This window comes from Cyprinodon tularosa, unplaced genomic scaffold (assembly GCF_016077235.1).
Source record: "Cyprinodon tularosa strain WSP-4 unplaced genomic scaffold, ASM1607723v1 ctg26, whole genome shotgun sequence".
Taxonomy (NCBI): domain Eukaryota; kingdom Metazoa; phylum Chordata; class Actinopteri; order Cyprinodontiformes; family Cyprinodontidae; genus Cyprinodon; species Cyprinodon tularosa.
The window spans coordinates 2,143,529-2,160,473 of record NW_024038961.1 but is presented as its reverse complement, the minus strand read 5'-3'; the positions used below and the strand labels follow the sequence as shown (position 1 = coordinate 2,160,473).

The window sequence follows — 16,945 nt, the reverse complement described above, 5'->3', positions numbered from 1 at the left end:
CCTTCGTCCCCTTGCACACTCTACATACACCAGCTGGGACAACAAAAAGCTAAACGTAATTTTAAAAAATATGATAGGGCTTAATGTTCAACCAAAGTTCAGAAAAGTGTAACCCTGGCTTTAAAATACATTAAAATAACCAAAGCGTAGACAGGAAACATTGTGTATGCAGCTTTAAAAAGCAAAGTGATTATTTAGTGAGTTTAGCAGAAAATTTTGAGATAAGAAGGTGTTTGTATTGTGCTTAAGAAAACATTTATTTAAGATGCACCTTATGACAAACATATAAGTGGCAAAAAAAAAATGCTAATACTGGTTCAGGTGGGGACTTCATCCACATTTCTGAGCCAAGCTGCATTTAAAAAAAAATAGATTTGCGATGGAGTAAGCACACAGATAAAACATTACATTAGTATAAAATAAAATGGATTTAATAATTTTAAGCATTTTAAATACCGTAAGTGAGCAGATCTGCTTACTTCACACATCATCACCCCTGTTGCAATTTGCGATTTACACTCTTATCTATTTCTGTTTTTGTCCTCAGACTTTTTCACCTAATTAACTTTTTTTTTCTGGCTTTTGGCTGTGTTGAGCTGTCAGTTTAACTTTTCTTTTCTTCTATCTTTTACGTTTAGCTGTTTGGCTGCTTTCTGGCATGGGAGACCAGGAACGTGAGCATTCCTGCCCTCAATGACAGCAAATACATCGGAATGAGCGTTTACAACGTTGGGATCATGTGCATCATCGGAGCCGCGGTGTCTTTTCTGACCAGAGATCAGCCGAATGTCCAGTTCTGCATTGTGGCTCTTGTCATCATCTTTTGTAGCACCATCACCCTCTGTCTCGTCTTTGTTCCCAAGGTGGGTTTTTAAACATATTGGTAAAATATTACTATGCATGGACCTGTACAGGATTATTCCAATCAGCTTAATTTATTTATACAGCCCCAGTTCCTTAAAAAAATACTTTCTCAAGGTACTTTACACAAACAAGTACCTTGTAAAGAAAGTACGAATAGATGTATTTACATAATTAATTATGAGAACGTCTTCCAAGATGCTTTTTTTGGACTTTTGAAAGATATTTTGGGGGGAAAAACCCATGTGGTTTTAAGATGGTCTTTCAATACCACTAACCAGTCAGTGCCTACTTAATAACCTATTCCCCTGCCTTACTACCCATATTCCTGGCTCCTAAAATACCACATGAACTGTTGAACATCTGAGTAAGATGTGACAAACGCCCATGTATTTCCTTGCAGTTGATCACAATGAGAACAAACCCAGATGCGGCAACACAGAACAGAAGGTTAAAGTTCACCCAGAATCAAAAGAAAGAAGACTCCAAAACCTCCACCTCAGTCACCAGTGTGAACCAGACCAACACCTCTCGACTGGATGGGCTACAGACCGATAACCACCGTCTTCGCATGAGGATAACTGAGGTCTGAGACAAAGGGCTTCTTCTTTAGTACTTTTCCTAATAAATGATAATTATGGTACAATACCTAACAGTGGTAATGGGGAGGCTTTTAATGCAATAATAAAAAAAAAGGTTTTAAGCTAAATTAATTACAGGTACAATCATTTTTGCTTGAATTTCGAGAAGAGAAGAAAGAAAGACCAAAGCCTTTATCTCCTCTAAATCGAGGACGTAATAGCTCTCCTGCATGCAGTTCATTTTCAGATTTGTATTCATTTTGTCACCTCTTAGCAGGAGAATTGTTAATACCCACTCTGGTCACTTCAAGAGATTGCCATGATTTTCTGTTCACCCTCACTGATGCATTTAATAGGATTTAAGGATAAATGTTCAGTCTAACATCAGTTATATCTTAAAAAGATAATCTGTCCATTGGGTATCTCTGAGATTCAATTTTGCTCCCTCCTTTTTGTTTATGATTCAGTTGAATAATAACAAATGAGAAGACGAGGATGTTTATAATGGCTTTAGCTAGAAGGTGCCTTAGTCATGGGCTTAGTTAAAGTCCAAAATGCAGCTCAAATGTCAGAGTTTAGTGATAGACAGCACAATTTAGAGTGAGAGAACATGGGCTTAGTACAAGCCTTTAGAAATTGGAGTCTATGGTACAGGATTGGTTATTGCGTTAAGAGTGGATAAAGAAACTCATACCCTTTCAATATTTACCTTACAACAACAAATGTTACAATCTTCTAATGGGATTTTACATAAGATCTATATCTAGTGGGAGTAAAAATATAAATGTCTTCTAAAATGTTTTTAAAAACATCTGTGAGAATCCAATTTCCATAACATAACAGATTATAAATTGGATTTAGCCATTTTAACCAGAGCTACAATGGATTGGTTTGCGAGGAGGTGAATATTTATCCCAATGCTTAGTCTTTTGCAAGCTATAACATTCTTCCATAATCTTATCTAGTTTTTTGTTTTTTTTCCCTGCATTTTGTTGTCATTACACTGTCACAAGTACAGAGCAACGAAATAAACTCCTGCATTTAACCCATCCCCTTGAGGAGCAGTGGGCTACAATTGTGCGGCACCCGAGGACCAGTGTGGGGGTTAAGGACCCTTGTCCTACATGTAGCTCTATGTACTTTACCAACTATAAGCAATCTTCCCTGCATCCACTTAAAAACATTAACCTTGTGTTCATCCAACTTAATTATGCTGTTTATTCACTGCTTTCTACTGTTCTATTTGATTTCACACAAGTGCTCCTATTAATGAATTAAGTATCTTTTTTTGGCATTTGGATGAGATGGATTTTACTCCGGGGTTATAAGAAAAATGTAGAGCATAGTTTTCAGATCTTAAATTACAAAAATGTTCACAGCCGTTTATCGTTTCACGCTTCACATTTACGTTTACACAATATATTGATGTTTGTCTAGCACACAAAATTAATATATGTTTTGGTTCAATTACATTTAGTTTATTTAGAAGGCTTCATCTCGTTCATCTCAAAGGCTTTTTACAGAGACAATTCAATTAATCATACAGACAGATAAAGGTTTTCTCTCTAAGGAAACTCCTGCATCGAGTCAGTGAGTTTGCAGAATTCGCTCTACTTTGATGAGCATATGGCAACAGTAGACATTTGTGTTGTCCTACGATGGACTGGCAACCTGTCCAGGGTGTACCCCGCCTCTCGTCGTAGACAGCTGGAGATAGGCACCAGCGCCCCTTGTGACCCTACTAAGCATGCCAGAAAATGGATGGATGGTTTCTAAAGCTTATTTTGAAGTATCACATCAGAAAAACTCGATGGAAACAGTAAAGTTCCAAAAAACTCCCTCAAATTCACAAAAAAAAGGTTATGCTTTCTTGAGATAGTTTTTGGAGTTGTATTTAAGGGTTAATGAGTAAAATGGTAGACGGAAACACTTTTTTTAAAGCAGCTCTGACATAGCAACTTTAACCTCACATGAATGATGAGCTGTTTCCGCTGGCTGAAAGCCAGATATTACTAGCTGATATGTTAATATAAGAATAACTTGACTAATAGTAACATTAATTAAACTTTACTCCATTACTAATCTGTGATCAGGGCTAGATTGCAGCCTCTACTTCCTGTTTACTACAGCCATGCGTGACGATGTAATGTTGACAATGATGTATGTCATCCTTGTTTTACAGTGTTTTGTTAATTAACTTTAAACCAAATGGAAGAAAAAAAAGTTACATTTGTATTTACTTTTTTTTTCAACTTTTAGAAGATTGTGTATAGTTTGCATTTCAATTAAATTAAAAAAAGGATGGTGATGATGAGTAAAAACAGAGAATATAAAGTTAGAGGTTGAAATGAATGCAGAATTAGAGAGTAGAAGTGGAATGAAGCAGAATGATGAAAAGTGGTCCCTATGTCCTCCAGCAGCCTAGGCCTATAGTAGCTTAACTACTATAGAGATAGCTGAGGATAACCTGAGCTAGTCTTACAATAAGTTTTATCAAAGAGGAAAATTTTAAGCATAGCCTTAAAAGTAGACATAGTGTCTGCCTTAAAGACCAAAAACTGGTAGTTGCTTCAACAGGAGAGGAACCTGATAACTAAAAGTGCCTCCATTCTACTTTTATAAATTCTAGAAACCAGTAGTCAAACCTGCAGATTGAGAGGGAAGTGCTCTGTTAGCAATATAAGGAAAAATAAGATCTCTGATAGAGATTGGTTATTTAGAGCTTTATTCGTAAGAAGGAAGACTTTAAATTATATTCTGGAATTAACAGGAAGCCAATAAAGAGAAGCTAAGATAGGAAAAATATGATCTCTCTTTTTAATTTTCATAAGAACTCTGGCTGCAGCATTTGGATCTTTTAATTACAGTTTGTGGACTTCCTGATAGTAAAGAATTAGTTTCTCACTAATTCTAGCTAGTTTCCAACCTCTTTGTCACTATCTTTCCTGGACAAACTATTTCTATTTTCATTATATTCCAGAGATGAGAGAAGGAAATTCTAGAAGCCAATTTAATATGGGATTTAAATTATGTCCTAAGCAAAATCAAAACCAGCTACTTTTTATGTTAGTATCCTACAACAGTTTAATTCCATCCAGATGATGTGACTGACTAATTAGCTTCTTTTTCAAAGGCTCTGGTCCAAACGCAGTAACTTCTCTTTGTCTTAATTCAAAGATAGAAAGTTTAATTTTGTCTCGTTAGAAACAGCTGAGTATCATCAGCATAACAGTGGAAATTAATCCCATGCTGTCTAATAATTGTACAGATTGGGAGCGTATATGTAGTAAAGAGAATTGGTCCTAGCATTGATCCCTGTGGTAATCCACAGGTAACCCCGGAGCATAAGGAAGATATATCATTGTGAACAAACTGAAATCTGTCACATAAACCAAGCTAGCACAGTTTTCTTAATTCCTTCAAAATGCAAAAACCTTTCTAAAAGAATATTTTGATGGACTGTATTAAATGCAGCACTGAGATCTAAAAGGAAAAGTACAAATACAAGGCTATTATCTGAGGCCTTAAGAATATCATTAGTGACTTTCACCAGAGCTGTGTCAGTGCTATGATGAGCTCTAAAGCCAGACTAAACCTCATAAATAAGGTCATTATGGTGGAAATCATTACACATTTGTTTAGCAACTATTTCCTCAAGAATTCTTCATAAGAAAATTAGATATATGTCCATAATTGATTGCATCATTTAGAACGAGATAAGGTTTATTTAGTAAAGTTTTAATTACTGCCACCTTAAAAGGCCCTCTGTACATATCCCTGTATTAGATAGATTAATCATATTTACATTGGAGGTGGAAATCAGCGGGAATAGTAATAATTCCTTAAAAAGAGGAAGGGAGTAGGATGGATCAGTGTTTGTGACTTTGAGACTGGAGGGCAGTGCAGATAGCCAGGTTGATTAGGGTGAGCAGGTGAGGCCAGAGTGCAGCATGCAGGAACAACGTCTCTAATCAGATGGGACAGGAATGGGGTGAGAGAGAACTCAGGCTGCAGGGCTGGAGGTGGAAAAGACAGGCCACCAGTGGCCTTTAGGATTTTTGCTGAGTTAGAAAACTCAAAGCAGCAAATGTAGCACTTTGTTAAACATGCATCGGACTATGCTACTGCCTACTTAAATTACATTGTCAGCGAATACTAACATACTTGTTCACAACTAGGTGTGTTTTTACGTTTTGACTAATGTTTATCCATATCAAAACACATATATAACAGTCCCTAAAGCTACATACATTTCTGTCCTCTCCAAAACAGTTGGACAAGGAGCTTGAAGAAGTGACCATGCAGCTGCAGGACACCCCAGAGAAAACTCCCTACATTAAACAAAACCATTATCCCGATGCAAATAACATCCTAAGCATACGCAACTTCACAGACGGTAAAGGTAAGTAACTATGCATTTCACATATTTCCTGCCTTTCAACGAATGTTATGTAGAATCTGTTCGATGTGCATTTAAGCTTTTCTTCAGGATCTGTAGTAATATACATTCTACCATGATAATAGCTGCAATATTGATCCTACTAGACTCAAACTTTACATTACATTTTTGTGTGTGAAAATTAATACAGAATAGGAATGGGACACCACCAACTTTAAGACAGACAAATCAAATGTATTGCATACAGTGACTGAGGTAAGATCGTGGGGGATTTCCATATAGAAATAGACAAAATAGTTGTGGCATACTAACCAGACATTGTGATCATTGAAAAGCAGCAGAGGACAGCCGTAGCGGTCGATGTGGCCATTCCAAATTAATACTAAGTGGCTCAGGGAAGAACCAGAGAGAGCCTGGAAGGTGACGGTAACTGTAGTGTCCATGGTCATAGGAGCATTCAAGGCAGTAACCCTCACTGGAGAAGTTGGTGGAACAGCTTCCTGATTCCAAAAAAGTTTTAAAAAAAACAAAACGTCTGTGGGGGGAAAAAAGACATAGATCCTCATCCAGGCTTGCTTAGAGTTTCAAAATGCTTTAATTTTAAACTTTCCTGAATTGTATGATCTGCATCATGCTCTTCAAGCATTACTAATGAAAAGTTCTTTGAGACTTTGGTTGACATAAATAAAATCAAGTCTGTTTGGCAGACAGAATCAGTACATGTAATAAAATAATGGTTAGGAAATGGTTTTGGATGGTTAAAATGACTCATCAGAGCTTGAATTGATCTATTTTCAGTAGAGATTAATCTCTTCCTTATTCTTCTCCACAGCACAGACTGTTTAAATAGCTGTATCTTGGACATTATAAACTCTGCTGCTTTAAATTAAATCAGTCAATCACTGGTTCAGCAGCCTTGCTTTGCATCAGACACTGATTTAAAAGACAGAATGATGGAGAATCCTTTTAAGTTTGGGTAGAAGTGAGAGTTTGGTTTTGTCTCTGTGGACTGAGAGCAGAGTTGGTTGGAATTCTGTGCGATTCCTCTTCTGCAAACGAACATTCACACATTAACAAAGCTAATCCCTCTATATGACATGACATTCTTCTTATTGACATATTTATTGTTTTGGGACCAAGGAGAGGATAGGTTTAAATGAAGATGGTTTGTAATATTGTGCTGTAGTAGTGGAGCCTTGCTGCTAGTGTTCACTGGGTGAGAAAGAGATGCCGGGATTCTCCTAATTAGTAGGTAATAAATGCATGAGCTACCATCTGGGACAAATTTGACCTCCAGTTTGTTTTTTTATAATAAAAAAAAAGAAAAACAACAAAATGACTACAGCTGAATTTGGGTTGCCATTCGTATTTTCTGTGTTTCAAATTTTTTTTTTGTTTTTCTCTTAGTGGTTTGTTAATTAAAACAAGATATTCATCAGTAAAATATCCCTTTTTTATTTATTTATCTAAACATAAAGTCAAATTTCCTTAATCTCGTTGTTGTTATTATTATTATACATCAGAATTCAAGTGCTGATAGAGATCTGTCCAAATTGACTTATTCTATTTTTTAAGCATATTTTAAAAAGTTTACCCAAAGTACATTACAAGCCTAGGAAGTAAGACTGACATGAAAATGCTCAAATGTTACAACAAAGAGAAAAGCAGCTCATATCGAGTCTAAGGCCAGCTGAAAGAAACGTCTTTTTAACACAGACTAAAAAAGATAAACAGGAAGCAAAGATGCCTGTTCAAAAGTCTTAGTGCCACAGCTATAACCTCAGTCGCATTCATCCTGTCTTGATTATTTTAACAAATGGAGGTAAGAGTACAGTCAGGCTTTTGGTTTATTTTTGATTTATTTATCCATGTTTTTTATGGATTCATACAGAATTCTTCTTGAAAATATTTAAAACAAGTGGCGAAAAATCTATATCAGTACTGTCATTTTTTTTCTCTTTTTTTTTGATACAGGACAAGTTTAATCATTTTAAAATAGCTTACAAAAGCATTCCAATAAAACTGTAAATTGTAATAAAACAAAAACAGTAACTTCAATAAGATATATTGAACTGCATGTTTGCAAACACTCTTCAAAACTCACCATATGTTCAACCGTACTGACTTTTCAATTTGTTTATTATTTCAAGCATGGATGCTCAATAAGTCTTCCCAGTGACGGTATGAATGAGGTCATACTGAGACTCAAAGAAAAGCCTAATTTAAGATGTTGCTAACGGTTTTGAACCACAACCTGGCATTAAAATCTAATTAAATTAGCTCTTTTTAAAAGATCTACAGCATGTATAGTTTTCCCTGCCTTAGCTGGTTTATGCATCTTCACTGCCTCCTAGCTGCTGGCTTTAGAATTCTTAATAGAGCTGCCCTACATGTGTAGAGGACCTATGATCGAGTTTCTGATCAAGAAAAGGATGCTTTGTCAACCTTCATTACACTCATTCACAGGAGGTTAGATGCAAAGCGTAACTCTCTTCCTCCATCTGACTGTGTTGCTGAATATACTCACTAAACTAAACATCTGGTTTAGTCCAGGTGTGGTGACTCGAAATAGTTACAGATGATTGTTCGAATAGCTTAAAACCATCAGTGTAAATTAAATGATATTTATTTAAGTTTAGGAGCAGGGGAAAGATGTGGAAGCAAAGATGTAAAGATAATAATGATTAAATCGCTGGAAGAAGCTGCAAATACAAAATAAATTAATTGGTTTCATTTAATTTTTTAACTTCAAGGCTTTTTCGAGTCATTTAAAATTAAATAATACTTTCATTCTGACCATCAAGCTAGATAATAGATAAACAATAACCTGTGATACGAACAATTTTTTGATAGCTATACTGGAAATAGTAACTCAGATCTTAAGAGCTGCTTTTATTTTATTTTAAGCCCCCCTTATCAATAGGGGAGACCTTGACAATGTGGGAATAATCTCTTTTATTTAAGCTTTGGTAAAACTGTCTTCTGATAAACTTTACTATTACTACAACAGTAATTTTCATATTTTTACGTCTACAAACGTAATTCAAGGTTAGATTCTTTAGTGCAGGTTTATTCACAGAAAATAATGATAGACTCGGCAAGTTTATATGTCTTATTCTTTGTTTCATCGAGAACCCTATTCATGATATGAAAGCCTCTGACTGAACCTGTATGCTGTCTAAATACAACACAGAAATTTTGAAATATATTTGTCAGCAGTTTTTTTCTACAACTAAGATCTTTTTTTCCAAAATGCAAACAGCTCTAAAATAGTTTAGTAAGCCCAGATGTCCAGTGGAGGAGTGTGATGCTGACATAAGTGAATCAGGTCAGCAAGTTCCGAACAAAAAGGAACTGGGGCATATGAGGGGCAAATAGAAGCTCTGCAGTTCAAGCTAAGTGTGCTTGAGGATAGTAAATTCAGTTTGATTTTAAACAATGACAATGATTATGTAGCATAAAATATTTAGAAAAAGCCTAATCTCACACACTCCGGAAGTCTAGCATGACAAGCAAGATTCCTTATTATCTCAAGAGCAACAGCAATTTAAAGCTATGAAAAGAAAACATAACACTACAAGAACAGATTGATTATTTTCCTTAGTGTATCGGTATGCTGTGATAATTATTTTTATCATTACGATACCTGGAAAACCGAGACATTGTTTGATTGTATGGGAGGGTGTAGCAACTAAGACATATATGATGCACCGTTTGACTTAATTTATTCAAAATCTTTTAAACCAGATGGAGAGAAGTCGATACTAAAAAACCACCTGGAGCAGAAACCGCAGGCGCAGTGGGGTTCCATGGATCCTTCCAGAATAAGCAGAGGTCCCTTGGAGGATATCAACTCACCTGAACAGTAAGATCTCCCATTTCCAGAGCACATACATGTCTGTGTTCGTCTCTGCCTCCCACCTTCCCACTGTTTAGTGAGCTTTCTCAGCAGATGACAAAATAACATGTAGCGCAACCACCAGAAATTCCCAGGCAGTTGCTCTGGCAACAGAGCCCAATGAACACATGGACCAACCCTGCACTTTTCCCTCCTACACCCATTATGTGAGCACATGTGTGCTCTTTTTCTGTTTAAGACATACAATAGCTCCCATGCAAAATCACCAAGACTTGAAAACCTAGACATGCAGACATTTGGTTTGTTGGACCAACTTGAAAATATGTATTGGATGCTTAAAGCGCTCTTGAAACCAATGCGCATCTACGCTCACCAATTATTCATAAGGAAGCAAAGCTGAGGCATGACGGCTTCATCAGTGAGGAGGGGACAGTATTTCATGCATCATTGAGATTTCTGCCTCCTGCGCTGGTTTTAGCAAAACAGGAGGAGAACGCCAGATTGATGGTGAGAAAGAAGAGCAGACGAAAAACGCCAACAAATTAAGAGGAGCCTGAAAGAAAGAGAGGATAGACTTAGAAGAAAGCTGTTTAGACAGACAAGAGGAGAGGTAGAGACTCACATAGGCTTATATAACAACTGATTTACAGCTTGCATTGGAAGCAGCTCTGAAAATAGACAGGGAGGAGAACAGAAGTAAAGGAACACTCGGAGCTATTCCCATGCCACATGAATGTTTGATCACACTGAGGGAAGAGAGATGAAGAGGTAGCAAGAGAGAAGGTGAAGAGGAAGAGAAGACAAACATAAGTTTGAAAAGAGTTATAAAAATAGAAAATGTTGCAAAGACTGAATACTTTGTGACATAATAAATGCAAAGTCACACACGATGAGCAGTTCATCTTTGAATGCAGCATCAGTCAAAGGGGACAAGGTATTCATGAACCAGCATGATTATGTTTCTATCAGACATACAGCCGGTCATTATCATTGGCACATGTATAAGACCTTGAATCATTTTAAGATTCCACTAATAATTCGATTTTTCTAGGTCTGTCATTGAACATCCTGGATTTACATTATCCCCTCACATTCTTTTTTTCTTTACATAACAAGTCTATTGGTTATGTAATTTCTTCGCCGACAACTGGCAGTGACTGTGGTGAGGTGGGGTGTGAAGTGTCACACCAGGATGAAAGCATGAAATGTTCTTTTAGTCAGATCATCCTAGAAGCTGGAGGAATGGGGTCTTATAGGCTTAGAAGGAAGGAACGTAAAGCTGGGGGAAAATGGTGGCTCTATTCTACACGGTATAGAAAGAGGAAAATATTGAGCAACTGTAGAAACTTAACTCAGGTAGCCATTTCTTTAAATGTCTGGTATTTCGGGTGTGTTTGTGTTTAAAAGCTTTTACTAAATTGTTTGGATCTACAACACTTCAACATGAACAGAGGAGTGTTATAGAAGCTAGTCATATTACGCCGATTCTAAAAACTCTTCATTGGCTCCCAGTCTCTTTTTCGGTTCCAGTTTAAAATTCTGGTGCTGACCTTCAGGGCCTTTAATGGTCTGGCTCCCTCCTACATTACAGACTTGTTGTATCCATACACCCCCTCTCGGAGGCTGAGGTCTCAGGAGCAGAACTTGTTCATGGTCCTTCGTACTCGTTACAGGATCAGGGGAGATCGCTTATTTCGGCCGCTCGTAATGGCGCTCTGGAACGATGTTCCGCTTTCCTTGCGCTTACTGGATTCTGGTGACGTTTGAAGTGAACTGAAAACCTATTTGTTTAAGAAAGCATTTTAATTCCAGTAGACTAAGGGTTGTTTTATTGTCATGTGTCTTTTGTGACTGTAAATGTATTTTATTTGTATTTTAATTTCGTGAAACACTTTGTGACCTCTATGTCTGTGAAGGGTGCTATATAAATGAATAAAAACATTACCTGTTGCCCACTTGTACTCATTTCCTTTTCTTTCCCTTTAGCTCCCTTCTAGTTAGTTCCATTCACACCTGCTCCATATTCAGCTCATTAGCCCATCCTTTGCTCTGTTCTCCATATATTCACCAATTCTGCAGTTCCTCGTTGCTGCTTTTTTGTTCTTTTGTTGCTCTTTCGTCTCCTTGCTTCCATGTGTTTTTTTCCCTGAGGTTTTCTAATTTTTTGGTTATCAGTATTTTGTATTTTTTTTTTTTGTTTTGCCAGCAAAAATTATTTCTGCCTACTCATCGCTGCTTTTGAGGCCTAAAAAAGCTCCACTCAACCTTGACAGATAGACTTCATTTGTTATGTTACAATCCAACCAATCAGTTGTTTCTGTTTTTGGAAACTGTATTTCAGCTTAATCAATTTATATCCAGATTACATAGATAATGATATGACTCTTTTTTAGTTCTTCTGTTTTTAATTTTACATAGCAGTAAATACAGGGAGCAAAACAAAAGAGTAAAAAATCTATTTCTGAATTCAGACTTAATTTATATCCTAATTAATTGTCTTAGTGGATATAATTACCAAGGGAGAACATAATTTGATGACAGAGCCTTCTGATGCACACAGGGAGTGGATCCTAGTTGCTTTTGAAAATCAGTGATGCAATATTAGCATGGGGCCAAATACATGAAAGCAGTCCATGAAGCTTGATAAACCAACAAGTGAGTGATCCAATAGATGTCTAGATTTATTTGACTTTCTGAACCTGAAGTAAAAATATATGCACGGACGTCACTGGCCAAGGCAAAGCTAGAAGCACTTACCTTCATCTGTTTAACAACCTCTTTGAGTCTACATAAATCATCAGCTTATATTCTGTGAGAAGTGAGTTTACACCACATGAATAGCTAAAATCACACCAGCCGAAAACTCATAGCTACACAAATCAGTGTTTTTTTTTTGTGGTTAAAATTAACTTTCAGATTAGAGACACCTAACATACTTAGGTGTTGCCTACATGGATACAATCAAATTATGTACAATACGTTACTTTGTGTTATTAGTCATTATAATGTATTTTCTGACAGAATCCCTCTTGCTTTCTTTCCAGCATACAGCGTCGACTGTCCTTGCAGCTGCCTATCCTGCACCATGCATACTTACCTTCCATAGGAGGTGTTGACGCCAGTTGCACCAGCCCTAATGGAAGCCCGGGTTCAAGTCCGAGGCACAGACACATGCCCCCTTCTTACAGGGTAATGGTCTCTGGCCTCTGAGCCTCATTCATCCCCCTCACCCCCAACCTTGCTCTTTGCTGAGGAGAACAAATGGTTCTATTTTCTACAACTAATAGACTGATATTGTCAGCATATGTGCGTATTGCGTCTTGGACTGAAAAGAAGTTGGGGGGTGAACAAAGAGAGGGGAGGGGGCAAAGGTTCACTTGTCATACCTCTGCACTTGGGTCTTTTGAGGACTGATGCCAGTCAAAACTGGGTGGGAGAGGACAGTCGATGCTTAACTACTTCTGTGATTAACATCCCTTCTGCCATCTTCCTCCCTGCTTCGGCGTGCTTACACATATGCCATGTCAGACACAGATTTCTAGAACAGAGATGCACCCCAATGTCCAAGCACACTGACACCCCAACAGCAGCATTGGACCAGCCCTAAACTGACATGTAGCCTTATCTGCTTCAAAAGGGATTGTTTCTGTTTCTTATCTGTTTTGTGTACTATATGTGCTTGCAGCTCCATGTGAGCCATCTAACATTTTATCGCTTTAGTGATTGGATATGAGTTCAGGAGCAACAAGGTGAATTTTCAAGATCCTACTAAAGAAAGCATCCCCTGTCCACTTCTCTAGCCTGTGTGGAAATGTAAATATCATTGCTTTTGACACTGGTGTACTGTAAGCTTTGCATATGTTGTGAATGGATAAATCAATAGGATTTAAGTGTGGCGCTTGTAACAAAAGCAGGTGAGAGCTTATAAAAATATTACATCGTACAAATCAGACAGAGGCATACATTTGATTAACAAAGCTGTTGATATATTAACTTACAAACAGCATGGATAAAAACAGAATCTGTCAGGGTCCCATGCCTCTAACTTGGAGTGAGATGCACGTTGCTCTTTTTTTTGTTTCACTTTGCTATTTTTTTCTAGACTTGTTTATGACAGAGACCTCCTGTCTGTCTGTAAAGGCCTTCATACTTTACAACTTAAGCAGCCCGTCTTCAGACAGCATGTTTTATAGAAATAATAATGCTATGCCTTTTTCACAGTTCTCAAAGATATTAGAGCAAAAAAAGGCCAAAAAAATAAATTGGTTCACAGCTTTTCTTTTGTTTTCAGATGCCAAGAAATTAAAATACACAGATATAAACATGGAACCCAAGAGAGCTCCTGGCAAATCCAGGTGCTGTTGATGCTACTGATGGGTGAGGTCAAAACGAAGCTTCGTCTTTATACACTGTTAAGATGTCTGCCCTTGCTTTCACGTCTTACCAGCACAGTTGAGGGAAACGGGATCCAACAATAGCACAAAGTTACAAGACTTTGAGGAAAAGCTGTTAAGAGAGTTAAAATGATAGTAAGCAAGGGTGGAAAAAATGTAGGTCTAACAGGTCCTCGGCTTGATTGGACCAAATGGTTAACCTGAATTTCCAGGCACAGAAGCAGACGGACATGTTCAAGTCTTGCATAAGTACCAAACTGTCTGCAGATTTGGTTTCAAAGACAGCGCTGCCACCACTGCTGGTCCCGGTGATTTAGCACAGACACAGGGCTTTCCCTCACAGATAATAAGTGTCATGAAAGATCAATCCACTCTTAGCAACAGTGAACAGTTGCTACAGAAATGAAACTCAGTGCTGTGGAGCTTCACCTAAGATCTTCATCAAGAGTATGGATGTTGTTTGTTACTTTTTTTTCCTAATGCAGGAGAAAAAGCAAATTTGGGAAAGGGGGGCTGCTCTCTGCAGGAAAAGGACTTTTTTTTATTCTGAGCGATAAGGTTCGTTCTCAGTATGTTGTTTCACCATCGGTGTCTTGGTTTTATTTATTTTTTTCAAGGCGTTTCTTCAGCGCCGTGCCTGTTGTCTTATATTGTAGCCTGCAAGACCCACAATACATACAAAGGGTTCAAACTGCGCTTAACCAGTAAAAGTGCATCAGCCGCATCTGTAAATGGAACAATGCGTCATAGACCAATCTGATGTCCATCTGTCCGTGGACAGGGATAGCTTTGGGAGCGCCTGGTCAAAGCTCCACTTCAGCCGGAGGATATTTCTCCATAAACACAAACGCTTCTCAGAAAAGTTGGAGGATTCAGAGTCGAAGCGGAGAGTCGAAGACCTGCTTTCAGACATATCGGGGTTTGAGCTCCTCCCATTCCCAGGCCTCTGCCGCGAAGCGCGGGGGCAGGGGTGATAAAAGAAAAACCCAAGCACAGACCTCAAAAGGGAGTCATGACTTCTCCTGCACCTTTGCCAACCAGAGAATCACAGTCACAGAACATGTGAGTGGGAGACATTAACAGAGGGTTGGATCTTCCTTCAGAAGAAGCAAAAAAACCGACCGCACATTTTATATATTACATTATATGTGATTGTGTACAACTTTGCTGATACCCTGATGACAGTGTCCATGTATGGAGTATTTGGTATTTGGATTTCTCAAGATGGCATGAAATAAAATGTATAATTCACAGAGTTACCTCTGTTTTTTGCAACTGTTGTGACAAAGCTACTCTGTTGTTCCATCATATCACCTGTAATTTGGTTTTCTTCTACAAAGTGTTCACACACCTGTTCAAATGTCAGGGCTTTGTGATGTAAAACTGAGACTATGATACAATTTCCCCACCTTTAATGTGACTTTAAACCTGCACCACTTAACTTAAAAATGATCTGTTAAGGTGGAAGGGATGCAATAATTATCCATTTAGATTTAATTTATTAGCGCAGCTTTCTGGAGGGGATAGTGAAAAGTCTGCCTTTGCTAAACCATATTTAGCCACATTACCTTGTAACATTTTTTTTTATATTTAATTCATTCTATTGTTGATTTAAATATACGCTTGAACACATTGTGATCAAAAAACAATCAATGAATGGATACTAACTAAAATCCCTTGGTCCACTCTGCAGCAGACTTCTGAGCATTTGAGGATGGACTGGAGTCTGACAAATAACCCAGAGAGTATTAACCCCAGCGCATGATGCAGCCAAGACCATGTTTCACTGTTTACATGGTGATCTTTCTGTAATGTAATGTGCTGTTTTATGTGCAATATTTTTAGTTTTAATTTAGTCTCATTTGACCACAATACATCTGCCAACGAGGTTTTAGGAGATTTTATCTAAAACTGGATGGTTTATTATACAAAGATTTCAGCCTAGTAACCTTAACCCTAACATTTTCGAAATGCATTTGTTTTAGAAACTGTGCAGCTCCATCACAGATTCACATTTCACAACAAATATGAGGCATTAAAGCCGTAAAAGTTTTTTTTTTCTTTTCTTTTTAAATGAGTACCATATGTCTTCTTTTATGCTTTCCAAAGCTGACATTTTAACAGGGGTGTACACTGTTTTTAAATCCATGGTATTTCCCTACAAGCTTTAGTTTCTGTTATTTTTAGCTATTTATCAGTTCACACATGTCAAAGCCAAGATGCTCAGTGAACTAACTAAACATCATCTCATCTAACATGCTACTGAACTAGCACCTGTTCACTGAAGGCAATAAAATAAAGGTAGCAGCTATCGAACAAACTCAATAATCTTGTGTGACAAAAAAAAAGAAAAAAAAAAACAGCCAATCCTTTTCTTTCCGATCAGTCGAAAAATATCAAATGCAGATCATCAGGTGTTGTTTTTTTTTCTTTTTATGTGCCCTATTTCTATTCCTTTATTTCAGTTATTCTCATAAACAAACAAATTTTACAAATGCAATTTTGGTGGGTCAAGGGCTCATAATAACCTGTAATAAATAGCATCATGCTGATAGTTTGTATTTGCCACAGGTCTTTTTACCTTTTCAGTTTGAAGATCAAAGTGACGTATATGAGGATATCTTTGTACGTTAATTGTCAGGTTCTCTGGAGTAAATCAACACAAACCCAGATATGATACACTATATAAAAAAGAACAAAAAAACATATTCAATGGAGACACACAAAAGGTCCATGCTGTTACTGTTTTGTCAGTTTGATATGTGGTATGACATGGCATTACGTTCTAATAAAAATGGTGAACAAAAACCTATGTTAAATGCAACATGTTCAAGAGGGGCAATAACTTGTT

General features: G+C 37.4%; 1 protein-coding gene across 1 annotated transcript in view; it reads left to right on the top strand.

Annotated features, from left to right (window-relative positions):
- The window catches only part of gabbr2 (gamma-aminobutyric acid (GABA) B receptor, 2), a 271,798-nt gene extending 256,451 nt beyond the window's left edge, over window positions 1–15,347 (top strand). Inside the window, exons 15-19 of the mRNA XM_038288754.1 lie at window positions 639–863; window positions 1,265–1,447; window positions 5,715–5,844; window positions 9,589–9,706; window positions 12,745–15,347. Coding sequence (XP_038144682.1) covers window positions 639–863; window positions 1,265–1,447; window positions 5,715–5,844; window positions 9,589–9,706; window positions 12,745–12,910 — 822 coding nt within the window. The 3' untranslated portion in view covers window positions 12,911–15,347. The remainder of the gene's footprint in view (window positions 1–638; window positions 864–1,264; window positions 1,448–5,714; window positions 5,845–9,588; window positions 9,707–12,744) is intronic.
- The last annotated feature ends 1,598 nt before the right edge of the window (window positions 15,348–16,945 follow it).